The sequence below is a fragment of the Lates calcarifer genome, linkage group LG4, assembly GCF_001640805.2.
Source record: "Lates calcarifer isolate ASB-BC8 linkage group LG4, TLL_Latcal_v3, whole genome shotgun sequence".
Lineage (NCBI taxonomy): Eukaryota > Metazoa > Chordata > Actinopteri > Centropomidae > Lates > Lates calcarifer.
In genome coordinates, this window is record NC_066836.1 from 25,479,768 (window position 1) to 25,502,426 (window position 22,659).

The window sequence follows — 22,659 nt, forward strand, 5'->3', positions numbered from 1 at the left end:
TAGGGAAGTACAGTTTTTGGGTTCAGCCTATGTTCCCTGTCCACACTCTCCAAATCAGCCATAATTCCAAACCAGTCGTAGTCTGCCTACCTCATTCTACTGCAATACATTTATAAAATTTTCTGTTTTCTACTCCTAGGATGCCATTAACATACCGATCTACAATGACGCTTAATGAGCAACCACCAGACTCCGCTCCTAGTCCAAGCACCTCACACTCCCTCCGATCCTTCTCCCATTCCCTGAAGGTCCCTCCAATCAGCAGTGAAGGACGTCGCAGTCCACATCAGGGAGGAAACCTCAACCTCAGTAGGCGAGTCCTGGATGAGAGAGGTGAAGGAGGGGTTATTGATCGCTCTCACTCCCCACTACCACCTCTGCTCACTTCCCACTCCTCCTCCGACCTCCTGCGACTGTGCAATGGCAAACCACTCCGCACAGCCCGATCCAGCAGCTCCTCAGCTCCACCCCTCCCTCCAAAACCCAACCCTGCCTCCCTCCCTCCTCCAGCACTGTCCTTATCATTGCCTCCTCCTCGTCCAACTCCATCTCCCTCACCCTGTGACAACACCACTCCTCAATCAATACCTTGTGATTTCGGAGATCCTTCCAATACTTCAGCTGATCCCAACCTAGAGCTTGAATTAGGTTCATCTGTGGCTCGTCGCTCCTCCCTACATAGATCCAAATCAGACCTGTCAGACCGGTACGCCCGTGCCGGAGCTGACGTGGAACGTTTTTTTAACTACTGTGGCCTTGACCCCGAGGAGCTGGAGGCAGTCGGTCCGGAGAACTTTGCACGAGCCAACTCAGACATCGTCAGCCTGAACTTCCGATCAGCTTCTATGATCTCCTCCGACTGTGATCGATCACGGCATTCCTCCAATGATGGGCTGTCAGATGGGGATGAGGGTGAGGATGAGGAGGAGGAGGCTGGGGAGCGTGTTCCATATGGCATCTCAGCTGTGGAGCGAAATGCAAGAGTCATTAAGTGGCTGTACAGCATCAAACAAGCAAAAGAGACACAAAAAGTGTCACATGTTTAGGAAAAGCACTACACACAAACTGCTCCATGTTTTAAAATTGATAGATGAACCAGAGTTTCTCGAGGCTGTGATCCTGGAGCTGAACTGAAAATTTGTGAAAATGAATAGATGGATGAATGAATGGATGGAAGGGAAAGTCTGACAGGTCTAACAAACTAGGTGAAAAAACAAACAAATGTTTGTTTAGAAATTAATGAAGATATGAGGAAATGGACTTAATCCTCTTTGGTCTAGAATAACATGAACACTAACAACAGAAAAGAAAGAAATGTAATGGATTGATATGAACAAAATGTTCAGTCTGGAGAAACAAATAAAGACAGGACACGTATGTAAACTAACTGTTTCTCTATGGACATGGCATAAACTGACAGACATACTCTGACAGTTTGCAAAATGCACTACAGCTGTTCAAGGACCCATAAAGTGACGGCCTCATTTACAAAGGATTACAGGCCTTTCTCACAGAATACATTTTGACTTGTCAGACAGGTTTAACTAACTTTCTGTTAAGGTGTAGCCTGGTTTCAAGACCTCTGAATCTTTGCCTGTATCTGATCTGTGCAGCAAATTAAACAGGCCTGTTTCTTTTCTCATTCACAACTGTTTCCCCAGTAGGAGAAACAGTAGGAGAAACAGTTGTCCAGTTAATATATTTGAAGTGGAATTATGAATAAGGATGTCATCTTCCTACATACAGTGCCCTCAGAAAGTGTTCAATCCCCTTCACCTGTTGCACATTTTTTAAATTAATAATTACAAAGTGAAAACTGTTATGAGGAATTTTTGCAAATTAAAAATCAAAAACTGAAAGCTCTCATTTACAAAAGTATACAGACTCTTAATTCAGTCCTTTGTAGAAGCTGCTTACTGACCAAGGCCCTTCTTGCTTGGTTACTCAATTTGACAGGATAGTCACCAATAGGAAGAGTCCTTGTGGTTCCAAAGTTCTTTCATTTCCCAGTTATATAGAGATTACATATATAGAGATTACACTTCACTAGGTGCGCCAGGAAAAAAAAACAAATTTAACAAACTTAAAGACACAGGTAAAAGACATCTCACATGTGTGTCTCAGAGTCAGTGTGGATTGAATGTAATAATAGAGTAGTGTAATAGATCAGAGTAATGGTGCAATTACTCTGCTCTAGTACAAGGCAGTTGTACATTCGTTAGACCATGAAATAGAGCCACCATTGACATTAGTAGTTCCACCAGTGCTTTTCCTGCAATGACAACTCAAAATGTCCAGTTTGAAAAATGATTCTGTAATAGTCAATATGTGATCACAGTGTTTTTGTCTCTGTTTAAACAAACTTTGGAAAGGTCCTCACATCTTGCTAAACAGATACTGAACTCTATCTGTCAAGAACTAGAAATCACTTTGGAAAGTCAGTGATGCTGTTACAGTGTGTGACCATAATGAGTCCAGCTCAGTGAAGCTACTTGATATTCATTATAGGTGACATTTAATTGAATAATTGATCAATTCAGCACTTACTTAGGTCACAAAGACTCATTTGATTATTAATGAATCAAGTAGTTTACTATGACACTGCAAAATGTTGAGAAACTCATTAAACATATGGTAGTAAGCTAGCTGACATTAAATTTTAGCTCCTGTTAAGCTAGATATTGTAATTAAGTGAAGGCCTGAGTCACTGAGTGACAAAGGAAACAGAGGACATTGACACTGAGTGGTATGGACAGATAAACAGATAATATAAAATATAGTCTCTCAAGCCTATTTACCCATACAGCATTAAGGTTACACTATTATATCTTTACGCTGATAGGCCTGTGTGGGCCTTTATTAACAAATGTCGCATCAACCTGTTCATGTCAACCAACAAAACATTGCATTGGAGAGTTTTAGTGTCCTGTGATGGGACATGGTTATTCAAAGCCTGTTCTACACTGATGAGAAATTTGGTCAAATGGTTAAATGTACTAAATATTGTATAAGGTTTAATGGATCACTACTCGCACAACTGTATTTTATTATTTAACTTCAGTCCATCAACTCCATCTAAACGATTAAGTGTCTGTGGTACAAACCACAGGATTCTGTGATAGTAGATGTGTGATTTTAGCATGAATTTTAAAGATAAACTACTATTAAATGTATATGATCCATTAGCCTCTTTAACAAGTCTGCATGGTGGACTTTATATGAGATGTCTATCACTTTACACATTCAACATTTGGATTGGCCCCCTTCGTCCTGTTACATTTGCCATTATACGTGATTTTCTTTTAAGGTTCAGCAGTTGTATTGATATTATACAGTTGCCATTTGAAAGACAGTAATTTTCATCTTGCAAGAGTCATGATTTTAATTGCAGTATTAATTATTATCATCAATCATAATTAATGATTTAACAAGCTATAAAAACTCTGTTTAAAACTGTTGATGACAGGTTTATTCTGCAGGAACTAATGAACTTTAGTTCTGTGAGTTTACCAAAGTGCTAAATGAAACTCATGGCTGTTGTCTGATCATTCTGCTCTCTGCATGCTATTTTGTGTATGTAAGAAGGTGTCCTTGATTAAGATGCAACAGTCTTTATGATTTTTATGTTTGGTCGACTATGTCTTAACATTCTTCAAAAAGCCAACACTCCACAAGAGTATGAGTTTTCCAACAAATGATCTAGGTGATGGCATCATGTAATTTTCAGACAAATTGAAGTTGGGTTGTCAAGTGGAGTTGCATCTTTATTTCATGGGTCCACTTGTGGTGATGGTAAATTACCAGTCTCTCAGAACTCACAGAAACGGGTAATTCATTCCATAAAGCTTGTACACATATTACATATCCCATCACTTCTTCACTTATTAGGTAGTGAAATGTCATACCTACATGCACAAGCAAATCTGCAAAACAGTTCAAAAGTTAAAGAACCAGAGAATCCCTGAGTATGTCCCACAAGTGATGACCTTTACAAGGATAGCTACCCTCAACAAAGATGATCATTGGCCGTCTTGGGTAAAATGAATAATGCCACAAGCATTTTCTAGCAATAATGTTGCAGGACACCAAACCTCTCCTTTCAAAATAACATTCAAATTAACATCAGTAATTATGACCACCAGGCACTATACACTTACCTTGGAAGCAATACAAGTTAAGCTGTCTGTTCACTATTACAGGATGTATTGGAGTACAGGATAGTGTAGGAGGGTGGAAGGGAGACTGTGGTTGTGTTATTTGTCAGTGTTCTCTCCAAATGCATTTTAAGGTTTTTATAGTTGCTTGTACTGTAGATCACATCCTGCAAACACACACACGCAGAAGGAACTCCAGCAGAGCTTCTGCATTATGTCAAAGAACACTGTAGGCTGCATTCATCATGAACACCTTGTTGATGTCATCACCTCTGCTTTCTCTGAAAATCTGAGTCCTCAAAGCCAGCCACAGGAAGAAACCTGTTGCTTTAAAAGCCCTTATGTGTTCTCTGATAATTAAGGGGGTTGGATTACCTAGTACACCTCCACCCTCACTCTTGTTATTTGTTTAGGAGTTTGCAAGTCGCTGACATGTCTTAAGGCCCAAAGCCATATTGGTATGAATGCAGTGCCGAAGTCAGCATCTACCAGTTGTCATTGTGTCTGTCTACCCTGCCTTCTCCCTTCACTTCACTTCCAACAACAGCAACACCCTGCAGGGCTAATATGTTGTCTCAGACAAAACATATGGAAACACCAACATTTGAGGCAGCTGTGGTCTCTCTGATGTTGACAGGTATATAACTCGGAATACATATATTGATGACATCATGTGTAGGACAGAGCGGGATACGTCACATTTTAGTTGAATTTTTTTCCTCAGATTTAAGCTAGCTGTTTTAACACCTCTAGCACACATTTGCAGAAAGTTATCCAATTTTAATGCAAACAAGCCACATTGACGATTCTGGTTGCTCAAACCACTTCAGGACATTGTGTGAGACTTTCTAACGGATGTTGAAAATGTGTAAATGCATCTGTCTCTCCAAGAGGCATACATTATTTTCACTGACACCCAAATGTTACCATGGTAGTAAGCATTCTTTGGAAATAAACACATATATAGTCTTCCCGTGATGGATGGTTGTCAGTTGCCAAGCAAAAGTGTTGTTACTCAGCTGCTACATTGTACAAATTAATCATCTTCTTATAAAAGTGTACATATGGTCTATATATAAACAACTTTGTTTTATTGGTGCTGACATAATGAAACACCCAAACTTCACTATCCCGTACAGGAATAAATACCTTTTAAGGTGACCATATGAACAGAAAGGTCTCATGCTTTAGCCACTAAAGAAACTCAATATCCAGTAGCTTTTAGGCCAGTTTAGCTCAGTCAGAATTTTGCTAAGCAATTCCTTAGTATGTCATGGGATTTTAGTCTTTGGTCATGCAGCAAATTTATTGTACAAGTATTTGATGTACTGAAGCTATGGTCATTAACCATTTTTGTTGGAAAAATGCTCCTAAGTACAAGTAGACACCCTGTAGCTGGTTCCATTTAGTGCTGGTATGTTCAAGTGTTTTTAACTCTTGGAAGGTACTGGGTGCTGACCTCTAAATTATATATATTTAAGAATATCAAGTTTCCCAGTTTTATTATGGGCCTTTCAGGCCACAAAACTACAGGACTAACATGGTGTATCGGTAATGACTATAAGGAAAACAAAATAATTATCTCCAAAACTACATAAAACTGTTAACAGTGAAAAAACCAGGGGAGTATACATGAACAAAAGCAGCAAAACACACATTAAATGTTCAGTATTTCACCTGTATATTGACGCAGACTTCCTTATAGTATTTCCTTTAACACACAGTCTGCATCATAAATGACCATGTTTGCCATGTTACAAACCAGCTGTTACATTGCTTGCCCCCCAGAGTACCTGAACTTGGATTTACCACCATCTCCTGTGCAGAGCTGACCTCTTAGTTAATGAACTCATCCCCATAGCAGAGAGACCACAGTGAAACAAAAGCAGAACCCTACAATGGTTGCACATTTAGTTACAGGTCAGTTACAAGTTCCTGGAGTGTAAAAGGTTTCGATTTGTACAACTCATCACATCTCTCTCTCTGTTATAGCAGATTTTTTTCACTGCCTTTGAATAGTGGTCTGAAGCATACTTAAATTTTCGTTGGTCACTGTAATTATTTGTCCTGCACATGCTAACACTGAAGTTATCCCTTACTACTGTGACTACTACCATGTCAAAATGTTTCCTAAACCTCAGCTGAAGTTAATATGATGTTTTAGCAATCTGTGTTCACCAAGTCACTGTGAGAATCATTGTCTGGGAAGCGGTATGTAGGTTTGTTTAACAAGCAAACACTGTCAATTGAAACACAAAGGGAAGATGCTCACTTGAAAGGTCTATCCCAGGCTGTTAAAGCCTCTGATTAACTTCATCCACAACAACAGTGTAGTAACGCTACTGAGGTTATAATTTCATGGCCAGTAATGACAGGAAGAATAAACTCTGTGACCACTAAATAGTAAACTTACATACATAACATACATATGGGCATGTGAATACTGTATCCAGACACACCTAATAGAATACTCAAGTGCAGTCTTAATTAGAGAGGCACATAAGTCTTCAAATGTCTAGAATGCACAGGGATCATGACCCACCACCAGCGCTCACAAACAAGTAGACTATCTTAAATGAGAGAAATGACATGTTATAGCAAAACTGCATTGTTGGAATTGTAGGAAATTTCAGTTTTCTTCTTACAGTGGAAGTGAAGGTAAGCCTTCTGGGAGAAAGACCTTGCCCTGTCTCCTCGCTCTGAACTCAGGGCTGAACTAGCATGTTCCTGTTGAACACCCTGACCTGTCACCCCAGTCCCTACAACCAGACCCCAGGAAACCCTGCTGCTTCTCACTGTCAGCATTAGTGAAGACAATATTGTATTGTTCTGGCAGCATCATCATGTTTCAGTGTCACTTCTGTCTACATGGTGTGTGTGTTCTTTTTCATCTTGGATTGACAGATAGAGTTCTTCTGTGGTACTTGCTTTGTTTTACTTTTTCTTCTATGTGTAAATGCTGTAAGAAATGTATATATTTGATTTAAAAAGCAATGTGTTTGATTTTTTTTTTTTGTTTTGTTTTGTTTATGTGTAACAAAAGGTTCTGAACAAAAATCAGCTTTTGCTCTCCATTCAGTACAGAACTGTCTGATCAAACTGGGCAGGATTGTTTCAGAGACTTAGTGTTTACTGTGTTTTTTGGTGTGGAAACTTTTTCATTTTGATTGATTGAAAAAAAACATGTTAATGTTTAGTTTCTTTTGCATTATTTCAATAAATGTCTTTGTTTGCCATTTCTTGCCACTGAAGTTTTTAAAGTGAAACTGACCAGCAGCCATTGTGACCACTAAAGGTGTTGAATGACAACGTGATAAGTGCAGTTCTGCTACATTACACAGTTGCCACCACAGATCTGGTTGATTCAACAGTGAGTTTTACCCTAAGCTGCCAAACTAAATATCATATCAGCATTATCCCCTCAACTGATGGTCCAAACACTATAAATGGACAAAAAACAGCTTTTGTCCATCAAAATTATTTAGCCTGCGTATATTCTGTGTGCATTATCAAAAATCACTACATCAGTAAATGCCAAGTCCACAAGTCTATAACATTTGGACATTTGGATTCAGGCACAGCTGGGGCTTAAGGTTGTGGAATGGTTATGGATTGAAGGATCTTGTGATGCACTCTGGCACAAAGAGAACTGTTACTGTAGTTTTACAGCTGCCTGTGTGCAGGGTTTCTACTGGTTGTTTCCCCCAATTTTAAAATTCATAATGTTTGAAAGTATACCACATTTGACTACCATGAAGTAGTAGTAATATGCTAATTTTAGTTCTTTCACAGCCAATTCAAAGTATCCTGTTAACAAATTAACAACAAGTTTATGCCTGTCTGTCTCCACAGTGAAATGTCTGTCGATCAAATCATAACTACTCATAAAAGCTAAACAACAAATCCAAAGATAGACTGATGAAGTGAATGACAGACTCCAACCTATATGAAGTAGCTCTTCCCTTAGGTTTGAGGGCAGCAAATATTATCCATTTTCTTAATGGATAATGGAATGAATGGAAGTTTTATAAATGTCTATCTGTGAAATATTCCTCATAACCAACTCTTACGGCGTATTTTTTTTTCAGCATGCTTCTCCTTTAGTTTCTGTGTAGAGGGGCAGTTAATGAGTCAATTTTTCACATTTATGTTGTTGGTCCAAACATCAGTAAAGTCTTTGGCCTGTTTGATATTTCTTAAGTGATTACATCATCCACATTGGAAGTATCCTTGGAGTTGATGTCTTCAAAGCACTCTTAGTGGCAGGGTCACACTGGCAGTTCATATTTATTTATTTTATCTTAATTTGTGAAACATCAGCATCAAAACAAGTAACAGGGCTTCTCACAAACAGTAGGGTTTTTTCATCTTTTTTGCAATAAATTAGATCTGTTAGCTTGCTTGGCTCTAACTGCCACCTCTGTGACAGTACTTGATTTATAATCTCAATTAAAAAAACAAACTTTCAGCTGATTTTAAATCATGATCAGTCTTGGCCACATGTTCTTTGGTGCAGGAATTGGTCTTATGGTATGTTGTCTACAAGTTTTCTAGGATTATAGCTATTTCCTGAGTGAGATATTGTGATCAGTCTTATTCTGGGACACCAAAATATAAATATTAGTCACAACATTAAAACCTGTTATCGTTTTTAATGTTGTACCTGAAGATTGGTGGAAAGATTAAAACCTGTATGTGGTTTTGATGTTGTGGCTGATTACTCAATAATGAGCTGCAAGAATGCAGATGTGGTCTGTACATCAGAGTTTAACATGAATTTGTCACAATCCTGTTTTTTGCAAGAACCCCAGTGCAGACTTAAGCACACACTACACAGCCTCTTAAGGTCTAGAGTCCTTAATGACAATTTAGTTTCACAACAAACAGATGAGAGCTTGTCCAGTGGTGAGGGATTATTCAGGGAGGTCTTTAGCTTATGGTATTGACATTGAACATGTTACAGTCTACCCACAGAATCCCGTTCTATCAGATCACTTTTTAATCACTTTCGAATTCATATTGCTAGATTATGTATTACCAGCCAAAAACATCCTGACTAGAAATATTTCGATAATACAGTAGCTAAATTCAAGAAAATGATTCCCACTAATTTAGGTCCAGTGCCTCATCTTAATTTAGCAGAAGCTACTCCCTCCCAGCTTGATCATCTTGTTGCAGACTCACTACGTACTACTCTATACTCCATCGCCCCCCCTAAAAATGAGAACAATAAAGAGAAAGAGGCAAGCTGCATGGTTCAACTCCCAAACCCGTACACTGAAACAAACAGCACATAGGTTTGAAAGAGTGTGGCGTTCCACCAAACTGGAAGCCTGGCCCAGCCACTTAAAAAAGCCCACTCTAGATCCAGACATATTAGCCAATTACAGACCAATATCTAACCTCCCCTTTCTTTCCAAAATCCTAGAGAAAGCAGTTGCAAAACAGCTGTGCGACTTTCAACAGAATAATAGTTTATTTGAGGTTTTTCAGTCAGGATTTAGGCTGTATCACAGCACAGAGACAGCACTTGTAAAAGTTACAAACGACCTCCTGATAGCATCAGACAACGGACTTGTTTCTGTACTTGTCTTGTTAGATCTCAGTGCTGCTTCTGATACGATTGACCATCACATCCTTTTACAGAGACTGGAGCACTTTATTGGTATTAAAGGAACTGCACTAAACTGGTTTAAGTTCTATCTATCTGATAGGCTTCAGTTTGTACATGTTAACAACTACTCCTCCATATACACAAAAGTTAGACATGGAGTTCCACAAGGGTCAGTGCTTGGACCAATCCTCTTCACTCTGTATATGCTTTCCTTGGGCAATATTATCAGGAAACACTATAAATTTCCATTGTTATGCAGATGATACACAGCTTTATCTGTCAATGAAGCCTGTCAGCTAGCCAAACTCCAGGCTTGTCTTAGGGACATTAAAACCTGGATGACAAGCGTTGTCATGTCTATGTTTTGAGTCTCTCTGTGGACATTTTGCCCCTCATTGTGTACAATTTTATCCTCTTTGTGGACACTTATTTTCACTTGCCTCTTAGTGTGTAGGTTTCGAGTCTAATGTGTGTTTTTAGTCTGAGTGTCTGTCAACATTATGAGTCTCTGTGGGTATAAAGTGAAAATATCACTCATTTCTAATCTAATAATGTCTTTAGATAATCCAATGTGTCTGAATTATCAACATGATTTACTGTCATGGTTTAATCTTTCTGTAGTTCCTGCAATGCCTTCTAACATTTTTGCATTCTGGTTTTTAATCAACCCCTCTACTTCTTGTTGAACAGACATACTACAGTATGATTCTATAGATACATTTTGATTTATTGCTGGAACCAAATAGCTCCTCTGTTTTAAAGATATTCTTTGTCTTTCCTGTGCTTCACTCATGCCTTCCCAAGAAATATCCTCAGCATCATTCGTTAGGGTTGGTTATTTAGCAGTTATGATAAGTAATTTGAATACACTATGTCCAAAAGAGCAGTCTGGAGAATTTTAGAGAACACTAAGATATCTGAAGAAAAAAGATGATTTTTGGATATATAGTATCTATGGTGAGATGTCAATCCCATGATTGCTTCATGTATTATAGGTTATAGGGAAACCATGGACAGCCTCAGGCATCGCCCTGATGAGGACAAAATAGCCAAAAACGTGGTGAATACTGTATGGTGTTATGGTGAAGAGGTGTGCAGCATGCTTGAAATTTGGTGGAGTTGCACTGAGGTGTGCACTAGTCTGCACGTCACTGTGTGTGCCCTCTCAAAAGAAAAAAACTGAAGATCCAAATGTGAAGCAGAGCTGAGCATGTTGCTAAAACACTGGATATATTTACAGCAGGGGGTAATGAAAAGTGAGTGAATGATGTTAGTGCCTGTGGGAATGGTAGCTGTTATACACTGAATCCATTGGTTGACAATAAAGGAGCATAAAGCAACAGAGCCAGAGGGCTGAGAATATCTTCCTCCTCCTCCTCCTGACTGCAATTCTCAGTGCTCTACAGTGCTGTGGAGCTGCTGTGTGCTGCCATCTGGCGGCGCTCAAGACAAACAACAGGACTACCACTAATGAAGGACAGACTGTTTCAGACTGAGAGGGTGTTCTGAAGCCTCTCAGCGTGAGTCTGATGCACGGGTGTGTAATACATCCATAGTCTGATGTCTGACTGAGCGTTGTAATCAGCAGAAAACGGTACTAATCACGTGATCTCAAGACCCGGAAGAGAAACTGGATCCATGGCCTGCATGTTTTTTTCCCCAACCCGAGGTACGCGAGGACCCGCCCCTACTCCTCTGATTGGCTAGTACTCATTACGTTTGTTTTGTTGGTTGGTTAGGTTTTAAAGCACGAGGAATGATGATTGGGTTAGGTTAAGAATATCAGCGTATGCCAATCGGAGGCAGGGTAGAGGCAGGTCCTCGCGAGTGGGAAAAATAAATAACACGGCATGATTCTTTTTTTCCCCCCAAGTAGGAAGCAGGCGAAGTATATACGAGCACCCGCTGGATCTGAACAGGGTTTTTTGTTGGTCCGACTCTTCGATTGTGTGATCCAGGAGAGGACCTGGGGTAAAGCTGGTGGAGAGTAACATCCGTGTCCTCAAAACCATCAGTGGCAGATAAAGAGTATGTGTGACTAATGACTGTATTCTGCTGTATTATTTCCACTTGTCATACGGCAAAAGAAGGCTCGTTTATCACTGAGAAGTTGCTGTGAGATGGTGCCTCGCTGTTTCCATGTCTGATTAAACATTGTGGCGGAAGTAAAGTGTCTTTTAAGAGTCTTGAAAAAATCAGACTGTGGATTTTTTGCGTTTGGCTAACGGGGATCCTCTAGCGGAGGTGAGAAGACAGTTGGGGGATGGTCAGACACGTTACAGGATTCCCACAGATACGCACAGTCTACAGATAAACATTCAACCACAACATTAAAACCAGTTGCCGGTTTTTGGCCGCCCTGCTAAGAAGAGAAACACTCTCATCTTCCCCCCTTGCTTGCCTCCTCCTCCTCTCATTGCATCTCCCCTCACTCCTCTCTCCTCATCTCCTTCTCATGTCACCCTGCCTCTGCTTCATTGCCTTTCCTCATCTCCCTGTCTCCTCTCTCCTTTCTGGTTCTCATCTTCACCTTGTCTTCTCTGAATCTGTCTCCTCATCCCCTCTCTTCTCATCTCACTGTACTACATTCAGAGGAAATATTATATTTTTTAACCACACTAAACTGGCACAAACTTGGTTTACCCTCCACCATGTTCTTACAGAGATGAGCTTGTGTGTACTGGAGGAGGAGACCTTTCGTCACTGCTGTCGGCTCATCCTGCAGCAGTCAGAGCAGCTGAGAGATGGCTGGAGCTGGGAATCTGTCCAGGTGAGGAGGTCTGGGCTAGTGTAGACAGAGCCTGAGAGCCTGCTGCAGTCTATGACTGTGGTTAATGGGAGTTTGTGCTCTGGGTTCAGGGTTCACAGGAGGGCTACCTAAGGAAGACTGCTCTCAGGTCAGCTGTCATTAATTCAAGCCCAGTGGGGGACCAGGTAGAATCCAGTTCAGAGTCAGGGCCCCAAACGTCCTGTCAGTCCTGGCCTGATCTGCAGCAACATAAAAAGGAACAGGTGAATAACTGAACATGCCAACAGTCATATCAAACGCATATTTTCCAACTGTACCTTTCCTATCACTGAATGTCAGTTATTTATCATTTCCTTTAATCTCCAGTTGTGTAAAAATCAACCTTTAAAAGAAATATTTAATCAATGATCTGCACACACCTCTCTACCTTCAGAAATCAGAAAGTGTCATTTCCTAAATGAAGGATTATTCCAGTCTTCTGATTTGAAGCAGCAACAGATGACAGTACCAGACTGACCTGCTGAACGTACTGATCCACTGTCTTCTCTTCCTCCACAGTCTGTTCTTGTTGCCTCAGCTGGTGCTGACAGCATCCAAGGTGACATAGATGATGAAGATGATGATGCAGATGAGGGGGTCTGTACGGTGTCTGAGGGTAGCAGCCAGGTGCTCCAGTATGAGTATCACATCCTGTACTCATGCAGCTACAGTACTCCTGTTCTCTATTTCAGAGCCTTCACTCTGGGTTAGTTACATGTGAAACAGTCAGTGACACTGACTGTCACATACACACACTGTTACACTGACCATGTGTTTGGGATATGACTATTTACAGATGATGTTTGATGTGGATGATGACGGTCTGTGAGACTGTGTTTTACTTAGCCGCCAGTCTGGAACATACTTTCAGACTGTCAGACTGACGTTATACTCAGATGCTCACATTAAATGTTAAGGAAGTAGTTCTGTAAGGAATGAAAAAAGAGGCTTGAAAGAGAAGTTGAAACCTTGCTTACTAACTCACCTTCACGCAGCTAACCACTCATTGTGCAAAGTGGGCGTGATGTCATGGAATACCTCCATGAAAATACCTTAATATCTCTGGACAAGTTGATGAAAACAACAATAGTTTGCTTTTTATTTGAAATGTTTGGAAATGTTCTCAAAATTTGTGTGATATTTGTAGGGGAAACCTGTACATCACACTTTACTTTGAAAACATTTTTATAGATTCTAATATCAGACAAATGATTTCATTGATTTCTTCTGAAGTAAGAGCAGTAGAAGAGGGTCTGTATACCTCTGCATATTTCAGCCATCAGTATGTTATGAGGATGCCCTGTATGATATTTTGCTGCTGCTGCTTTCTCATGTGTCACTGTGTCAGAGGGGAGGAGCCTGTCATTACAGGAGGTGTGGAGCTCTGTTCATTCAAACTTCAGTTTTCGACTTCAGAACAGTCCTCTCAATACAATCACTCAGCAGGTAAAACCAGGAAAGATTCGACCATCAGCTTTATTATCATTATCCTCCTCCTTGAAGTTCCACTGAGATTTGGTCTCTGTGCAGGAGCATCCACTGCTGGGTCAGCCTTTTTTTATGCTCCATCCCTGTAGAACAGAGGAGTTCATGAGGCCTGTGCTGCAGGTGGCTCAGGACCATAACAGGTAGGGTCACTGTGGAATTCACTCATTAAAAAAACTGTGGAGGACCACTGACATGAAGTTGATTCATGCTGCTTCATTTCTTTAGTGTTACACTGGACATCAGGCCCTTCAATTAACTATTTGAATTTGTATGTTTAAACAAGTTTTGCACCTAGTTTCACACAACAGACATAATATCAGCATCAGTTTGCTGAGATCACATGCTGCCACTTACCTCATATAGTATTTTTATATACCTGTCATGTTCTTAGTGCTTATTTTCTGTGTGTGTGTGTGTGTGTCTGTCGCTTTCTGGACAGGCCAGTGAACTACGTGTTGACATGGCTCAGCGTGGTCGGTCCCATGGTGGGTCTGGATGTCCCTCTGATGTACACTACCTCCCACTACTAGCTCCATCTTGCAGCCTCATTCAGCAGCACCAAACCAGACTGAGCCTGCATGTGCTCTGCTTCTCTCTGTCAGCATTACTGTGGGGTCTCTGCATTCTTGAGTATCAAATAGGCAAATAGGGCAACTGCCCCAGTCCCCAGACCTTCAGAGGACCCATCCATCCATTATCTATACCGCTTATTTGTTAATGGTCACGGGGGCTGGAACCTATCCTAGCTGACCATTGGGTGAGAGGCAGGGTACACCCTGGACAGATTGCCAGTCCATCATAGGGCCAACATATATCGACAAACAACTGTTCACACTCACATTCACACCTACAAGCAATTTAGAGTCACCAGTTAACATGCATGTCTTTGGACTGTGGAAGGAAGCTGGAGTACCTGGAGAGAACCCACGCAGGCACAGGGAGAACATGGAAACTCCACACAGAAAAGCCCCAGCACCCGGGCTCAAACCCAGAACCTTCTTGCGACAGTGCACCACTCTGTGCTGCTCAGAGGATCCAGTTTTTGTTAATTTAATTGCAAATGTATTTGACAATAATTGAAAACACAGTAAAAACTGAAATAGTAATAATGGCCTTGCAGAGGTTCAGCATTTTTGCCTGATCTTGAGGCCATGTTTTTCAGAAGGCCCCTGTGTCAAAACCTCATTTTAATTTTATTATTCCTGCCAATAAAACATACATGGTGCATTTTGTAAAACAAATTAGTATTTAATGAAATCATTACCAACATAAAGCAAAACTACTGCAGGATGTGTTTAGTGGATGTTAGTAATACGTCTCCATTTGGAGCTTTTAAAGACATTGAGAAATGTTAGCATGATGCTAAATGTGTCTATTTTATTTACTTAATGTAAACTGAAAACATCTGACAATAAATTATTTTTACCACACCCGTATAATTTGTTTGTACTATATGTTGAGGATATACACTATACAGCCTCTAGTTAGAGAGCCGTAAACTGGCTTTGACTGTGATTGTTAGGCATGATAAATGATATTTTGAATGTTCTTGGTTACTTACCATAAGTGTTATTGAAGCATTATTTACATGAACAGTTAAATGTGTGAGCACTTTAACATTTAGTTCTCATAGATGATACCCTTAAGACTATATGTTGTACAACTAAGGAAGAGACTTGAGATATTTGAATTGAGATGAAGATTTAAGTCAGTGTTATATGCAATGTGTGCATTTTCTGACATTTATTATCCCTTTTGATGCATCTGAAAATGAATGGTGTTGAATGAAAAAAAAAACTGTTTGACCTTGCTTATAGGTCAGGTTTTTATTGGTGGACGGAACAGTCTGAGGATTGGGGACATCGGTCCCAGTCATGACGGATGGCGAGCTAACCCAGCAGAGGACGGATCAACACCAAAGAGATACAACACATGCACACAATACACTCACATAACACGTCCAAGGATCCCTGGGAATCAGGTGAACTGAAATAACCACACACCTGCAACAGACTTTTTTTTTTTTTTTTAATTAAAGGGCCCCAGCGGACTATTTTTTTTGTTTGGTGTGCACACTTTTTTTTTTTTTCTTTTCCGTACAGCCTGTAAAACCAAGGTGGCTACTCAAGTTTCATTCCTGTGTCTACCTCTTCGTTGTTGCTCTTCATTGTGGCTCCTAAAGAATTTAGAATTTTCTGATTGTAGCCCAACCTACAACTTGCTTTAAAATACTGTAATTCACTTTTACACGGCTAAAAGGGGTTACACTTAGACTTAGATGGACTTTATTGATCCCTTTGGGATGACTCCCTCGGGGAAATTACGTTTCCAGCAGCAAATACAGACAGAACACATGACACAGGGCAGTACAACAACAGTTTGCAAACGAAAGACAGGGTAGCATGCAGGACAGTTAGCAAATGACACAGAATATAAATAGAATAGCAAAAGAATATAAATAGAATAGAATTAAGGGTGATTTAAGATAAAAATGCTGAGTATACTGGACTTTGTATGGCATTGACATAAATAAATATAAATATGCTGAACTGTATATTACTTGAGTGTCCAGGTGGGTTATTGCACTTTAAGGAGGGCTACCACTCCCTTCTGTCCTCCATACCCTACCCTATCTCCTCCTCCCCCCAAGTGAGGAGTTGTAGAGCATGATGGCATGGTGGACAAAGGAGTTCTTTAGTCTGTTAGTCCTACACTTGGGCAGGAGCAGTCTCTCGCTGAACAGGCTCCTCTGGTTGCTGATGACAGTGTGCAGAGGGTGGCTGGCATTGTCCATAATATCCAACAGTTTGTCCAGTGTCCTCATCTCTGCCACCGTCACCAGAGAGTCCAGCTTCATGCCGACCACAGAGCCGGCCCGCCTGATCAGTTTCTCCAGTCTGTACGTGTCCTTCCTGGATATGCTGCCCCCCCAGCACACCACAGTGTAAAAGAGGACACTGGCAACCACAGACTGGTAGAACATCCACAGCAGTTTGCTGCAGATGTTGAAAGACCGCAGTCTCCTTAGGAAGTACAGCCTGCTTTGTGTCTTCCCATACAGGTGGCTGGTGTGTGTTGTCCAGTCCAGTTTATTGTCCAACCACAGCCCGAGGTATTTGTAGGAGTCCACAGCCTCCACCTCGGCTCCCTCTAACAGGACTGGTCGCGGTCTTGGTCTGGACCTCCCAAAGTCAATGACCAGCTCCTTCGTCTTAGAGGTGTTGAGCTGTAGGTGGTTAGTGTGGCACCATGCAGCAAAGTCCCCCACCAGTCTCCAATACTCCTCTCTGTCATCCCTGATGCACCCAACAATGGCTGTGTCATTGGCGTACTTCTGTATGTGACACAGCTCCGAGTTGTAACAGAAGTCTGAGGTGTACAGGGTGAAGAGAAGAGGGGCCAGCACTGTGCCCTGGGGGCTCCAGTGCTGCTGACCACAGTGTCAGTAGTTGTGGTGTATGGGGGGAGGTGTGTGGAGGGAAGGAGAGATGGCTGTGGTGAGGGTGGGGGTGGGGGAGACAAGGGCTGGTTGAACCTATTGAAGAAGTCGTTCAGTTCATTTGCCCTCTCCATTGTCCTCACACAGTGTTTCACCTCCTGCTGTGCTGCCTTCATGGCCTCCCACGTTAGCATCCGGTATGAGGTGGTTTAGCCATGTCCCCGTAAAGATGAACAAGCTGCTCTCACGGTAGATCCGCTGGTTGTTCAGTGCAGATAGCTCGTCGATCTTGTTCGGCAGCGAGTTCACATTCCCCATGATTACGGAGGGAATCGATGGTTTGTAGCGCCTCCGTTTCTCCACAAGCTCAGCCTTTCGCTTGGCCCTGGCCTTGCAGCCCCTGGGTCTCCTCCTCAGCTCCGTTGGGATGGGGTGTCGTATCCCGGCTCGGCCTTTTGTGCGCAGAGCCAGCAGATCCTCTCATGAATAAGTGATGAAACTGGCTCTTGGTTGCATTTTAAAGTTAAAAATATCCATAGGATATATATAAGCACACCGTCTCTTCACAAGAAGAATAAGAAAAGTTGAGGGAAAAAGGTTAAAAGAGCTAAAAAGAGCTAAAAACTACAGAGCTACTGGAGAGGCAGCCGTCTCCCACAGCACCAGACTACTATACTTCTCACCCATCTTTGTGTGTCTCTGTAGGCCTGCAGGTACCCAGATCTGAATGCAGCATCCCGTGTTCTGAGGAGGGACCTGACCTTGCTGGTGAAGCTTTTTGGTTGGGGAGCACTTTAACAGTTTTTGTATCCAATACACTCTCAGCACAAATATTTATATATGAAGGACGGCTGATGTGTGTCCTTCCAGGTCCATCTCCTCAGCAAAAATTTCCCAGGCTGTGTCTTCAAAGCAGTCCAGGGCTGAGGTAGGTTCCTTAGTCCATACTTTGACTGCCTTTGTGGATGGTCTCTGTCCACAGCTGAGTGGTTTGTATGCTGGGATGAGGGACAGGGACAGATGGTCTGAGAGTCCCAGATGTGGCAGAGGGCTGGCCTTGTAGGCATGTGAGATGTTGCAGTAAACTTGGTCTAAAGTGTTCTTTTCTCTTGTCGGGAAGTTTACATATTTGTGGAATTTAGGCAGGACAGACTTCAGGTTGGCATGGTTGAAGTCTCCTGCTGCTATAACAATGCTATCTGGCTGTACCGACAGATGTTGGCTGATGGACTGGACACTTGAACACACCTTCTTACTCAGTGGTTTTTTTCTTGCCTTCTTAATGTGTTTGAGACCATCAGTTGTGTTGTGCAGAACTAGGGTTAATACACAGTTCTATACCAAGAATAGCCCTATTCTACTACTGTACTAATCCATATTATGGCAAGAACCACTAAACTAAGAAATGAGAGACAACAGTCCATTGTTGCTTTAAGACATGAAGGTCAGTCAATCTGGAAATTTAAAGAACTTTGAATGTATCCTCAAGTGTAGTCACAAAAACCATCAAACACTATGATGAAGTTCTCATGAGGTGCACCCCAGGAAAGGAAGACCAAGAGTTTCCTCTGCTGCAGAAGTTCATTAGAGTTACCAGACTCAGAAACTGCACATTAACAACATATCAGATTAGAGCCCACATAAATGCTTCACAGAGTTCAAGTAGTGGACACATTTCAACATCAGCTGTTCGGGAGACTGCATAAATCAGGTATTCATGGTTGAATTGCTGCAAAGAAGCCACAGGTGCCATGCACTTGTGGAGTGGTTGTTTGGTTTCGTCTATGTACAGGTCTAAGCATTCCTCCTTGCATTGTACAGCGTACACAAGGTTACTCAACTTGTGCTTGGGAGTCTTGTCCTTAGGATGAACCAGTCTCTGTCTAAGGGTGTTACCAGGTCTGAAATGCACCGGGATGTTATGTTTGGAGAAAATTCTTTTGAATTTCTCTGACAGTCCTGTTACATGAGGTATGATGAAGTTATGTCTTTTCTCCTGTTCCTCACTGGTTGATGTCTGTGGTTTTTCTCTACGTTTTTTCACAGGCTTGATGAAGGCCCAGTTGGGGCAACCACATGTTTTAAATGCTGTCCTGAGGTGTCTGTGTTCTTCTTCTTTTCCATCTGCTTTGGAGGGAATGTTCTGTGCCTGTTGGTGTACAGTCCTGATCGCACCAAGTTTGTGTTCCAGGGAGTGGTGGGAGTCAGAGTAGGTACTGGTCTGTGTGTGTGGGTTTAAATGACTTAAATGTTGAGGCTACCATCATCCTCAGTGAGCACAGCACAATCCAGAAAAGGTAACGTATGGTCCTTGGTCTCTTCTCTGGTGAACTTCCACTGCGTTGTTATGTTCAGTGAAGGCCTCTACTTCTTGAGTTTTGATTTTTACTCAGGTGTCATCCACATACCTAAACCAGTGGCTGGGAATTGTTCCTCTGAAAATGCTCAGAGTTTTTTTTTTTCAACCTCTTCCATGTAGATGTTGGCCACAATAGGTGACACAGGGGAGCCCATGGCACATCCATGCTTTTGTCTGAAAAAAACTGTTGTTATACTTAAAATAGGTGGTGGTAAAGCAGAGGTCTAGTAGGGTGCAGGTCTGGTCTGGCATGAAGTTGGTTCTGCTGTGTAGGGAGTTATCCTGTTGTAGATGCTTCCTGACCATCTCCACTACCTCGGCTGTGGGTATGCAGGTGGAAAGGGAGGTGACATCAAAAGACACCATGGTTTCGTCTGGAGCTAGTTTGAGCTTCTTGACCTTGTTGGTGAAATCCATCGAGTTTTGGATGTGATGAGGGGTGTTGCTAAAATGGTGGCAAGGTACTTGGCAATGTTGTATGTAGCCGAGTTGATACTGCTCACAATGGGTCTGAGTAGGGCTCCCTCTTTGTGTATCTTCAGGTGGTTCCTAACATGAAGGTTGGAGGAGGAGGTGTGAGTGTGTGGGGGTGCTTTGTTGGTGACACTGTTGGTGATTTATTCAAAATTCAAGGTACACTTAACCAACATGGCTACCACAGCATTCTGCAGATATTTGTCATCCTATCTGGTTTGCACTTAGTGGGACCATCATTTGTTTTTCAACAGGACAATGACCCATATTACTATGTTTATATACTCTATGAGCACAGTCACATCTGATACACATCTTTCCCCCTGAAGAAACCCAATCTTGTTGACTTCTTAAAGCCTCTCATGCATTCAGCTATTGCCAATTAAAACACACTTCCAGCCAAATCAAAGACATTACATTAGTGTTACCTAACCTGCTAACACACAATACATGAATACTGTGTTTGTGTTTTAACCCAAAACTAAAATATCAGAGCACTTTCACTCACAGTTTTTTGGACACATACCTCTGACCAAATGAAACATGATTATTTCAGACTGTCCTTGTGAACTGGGTGGATAGTGACATGCTGTCAAAAGTTGTTGTTCTGGATGAGTTCTGTTGTGTTTTTTACAGGTGGTTGAACAAGTTAGTTGTGTTGTTTTGCAGCACAGACAATCTCATGCTTTCATGCTTAGGTCTTGCTTAACATCACTTGGCCTAAATCCATATTACTTCTACATAATTAATGGATGATGATCAGTTTTGAGACACTAGCTCTTTGCCCTCTACTCCAGAAATCAGGTTTTCATTTTGCCCATCTGTTCTGTTTTCTTTGTCTTCTACTCTGACATGCTAGCACACAGAAGCGGTGGCTGGCCGTTAGTTTAGGAAGGATCTGCTGCTGTGAGCAGAGCGAGCATTTCAAACATCAATATCATAGCTGATTATTTAATGGTTGGAAGCCAAAATCACAATCGCAATCAAAATTTGATTAATTGTGCAGCTCTAACTACAAAGTTAATATAATCCTGAACAATAATTTAGCTCTTTCAGATGGCAATGTTAGTGTTACCAGTTTACTTGTTGCTAAAAAGTATTTGTGGAAGATGTTTCTTTTGATAAATAACATTAAATACTTTTATACTATATATATATACTTTGATGGTAATTCCTCTGATTGTTCTTCTGGAGACTTTGCAGTTGAGTGTACAGCTTGACCCAGCACCAAATTAAAACTGCCAGTTTGATACTATGGCTGATCAGTCGGCCACATCAGGAATATTCATATCAGCAGCATCTCTAAGAGATGAAATTGTTCAAGATCTCAACTCTAATTCATTTACAGGAAGTGAACACCTTTGTCATATTATGTTGATGAGAATGACTGGGATGCATACTTGGATTTTATGTCATGATGTTGGATTTATGGAAATCACATAACACTATAAATAGCTGCTGAGGTTTTCAGTGTTTCAGTTTCTCATTATTTCTACACTGGGAGTGGAAGCCTCCTCTATTATATCTCAGTCTAATATACACTGTTTGCCGTTGTTGAGAGGCACAGAGAACTGCTACTTACTCTGGAAGGGTCAGACTCATCATTCCCCGAAAACATTCTGGAAGCTGAGAAAGATATTGAAAGCCTTGGCTTGGATTGTGACAGTGACAATGTCACTCGCTTGATGAGGCTCTACAAATCTGCTGGACATTGTAGTAGTTTTTCAATGAGACTAAGGGAGCTATTCAGCAAAAATGGGCCTGGGTCCTCATCCACGTGTATTTGGCCCATAGTTAATTTAAAATCAAGGAAATTTTTTGGAAGAGATTATATTATTTCATGTGTTAAAGCAATGTAACCAAAAGTAATATGTATGTAGCTTGTAAGCTATTGCCCGTTTTAAGTTGACCATGTTGGAGGGGAAAAGTTCTTTCTATGTTGGCCACTTGATAAGTAGTTTTTGGATGTAAGAACAGAACTGTTTGTATATTATGAACCCACAGCATCACATTTAGACTATATGCTGTAGTTGTTTTTCCACTTAATTGTGTGAATATTTGTTATTAATTAATGATAATACTTTATTGTTCTATTGAACTGTTCTTAGCCTAATCATGCCATAATTGATCAGTTAATGAATGGAAAATATTATAAAAGTGCAATTCCCTCAATTTGCAGTAACCATCTAAATATGTAGTGATTTATTACAAAATGTGGAGAAATATATCCATGGTTTTAACTGAAGTGTCTGTTTTACCTGGGATCCTGTTGCCTAATCACAATACAACAAGGGAACATGCTGGAGCAGTTGCACATATTAACATCTTTTACTAGGGTGTGTG

At 41.1% G+C, this 22,659-nt stretch overlaps 2 protein-coding genes and 1 pseudogene across 5 annotated transcripts in view; 2 read left to right on the forward strand and 1 right to left on the reverse strand.

Annotated features, from left to right (window-relative positions):
• Nucleotides 1-7,390, forward strand: part of LOC108896748 (protein FAM110B) — a 61,210-nt gene extending 53,820 nt beyond the window's left edge. For both annotated transcript variants that reach the window (XM_018695987.1, XM_018695988.2), the window contains one exon: nucleotides 140-7,390. In XM_018695987.1, coding sequence (XP_018551503.1) covers nucleotides 140-1,046 — 907 coding nt within the window. In that variant the 3' untranslated portion in view covers nucleotides 1,047-7,390. The remainder of the gene's footprint in view (nucleotides 1-139) is intronic.
• A 4,122-nt stretch (nucleotides 7,391-11,512) lies between these two features.
• LOC108896745 (ubiquitin-like-conjugating enzyme ATG10) lies at nucleotides 11,513-15,474 on the forward strand. Of its 3 annotated transcripts, none has more exons than XM_051070204.1 (7): nucleotides 11,513-11,796; nucleotides 12,432-12,538; nucleotides 12,628-12,780; nucleotides 13,076-13,262; nucleotides 13,905-14,002; nucleotides 14,134-14,184; nucleotides 14,484-14,502. In XM_051070204.1, exons 2-6 carry the CDS (start codon nucleotides 12,434-12,436, stop codon nucleotides 14,179-14,181), a joined length of 591 nt encoding a protein of 196 aa, XP_050926161.1. In that variant the 5' UTR covers nucleotides 11,513-11,796; nucleotides 12,432-12,433; the 3' UTR covers nucleotides 14,182-14,184; nucleotides 14,484-14,502. The 3 variants fall into 3 exon arrangements, with proteins under 3 accessions (XP_050926161.1, XP_018551493.1, XP_018551494.1); XM_018695977.2 differs by having other exon boundaries at nucleotides 11,515-12,012; nucleotides 14,087-14,184; nucleotides 14,484-15,474; XM_018695978.2 differs by having other exon boundaries at nucleotides 11,515-11,796; nucleotides 14,087-14,184; nucleotides 14,484-15,474.
• A 2,126-nt stretch (nucleotides 15,475-17,600) lies between these two features.
• LOC127142343 (uncharacterized) lies at nucleotides 17,601-21,921 on the reverse strand (annotated as a pseudogene).
• Nucleotides 21,922-22,659: the final 738 nt, after the last annotated feature.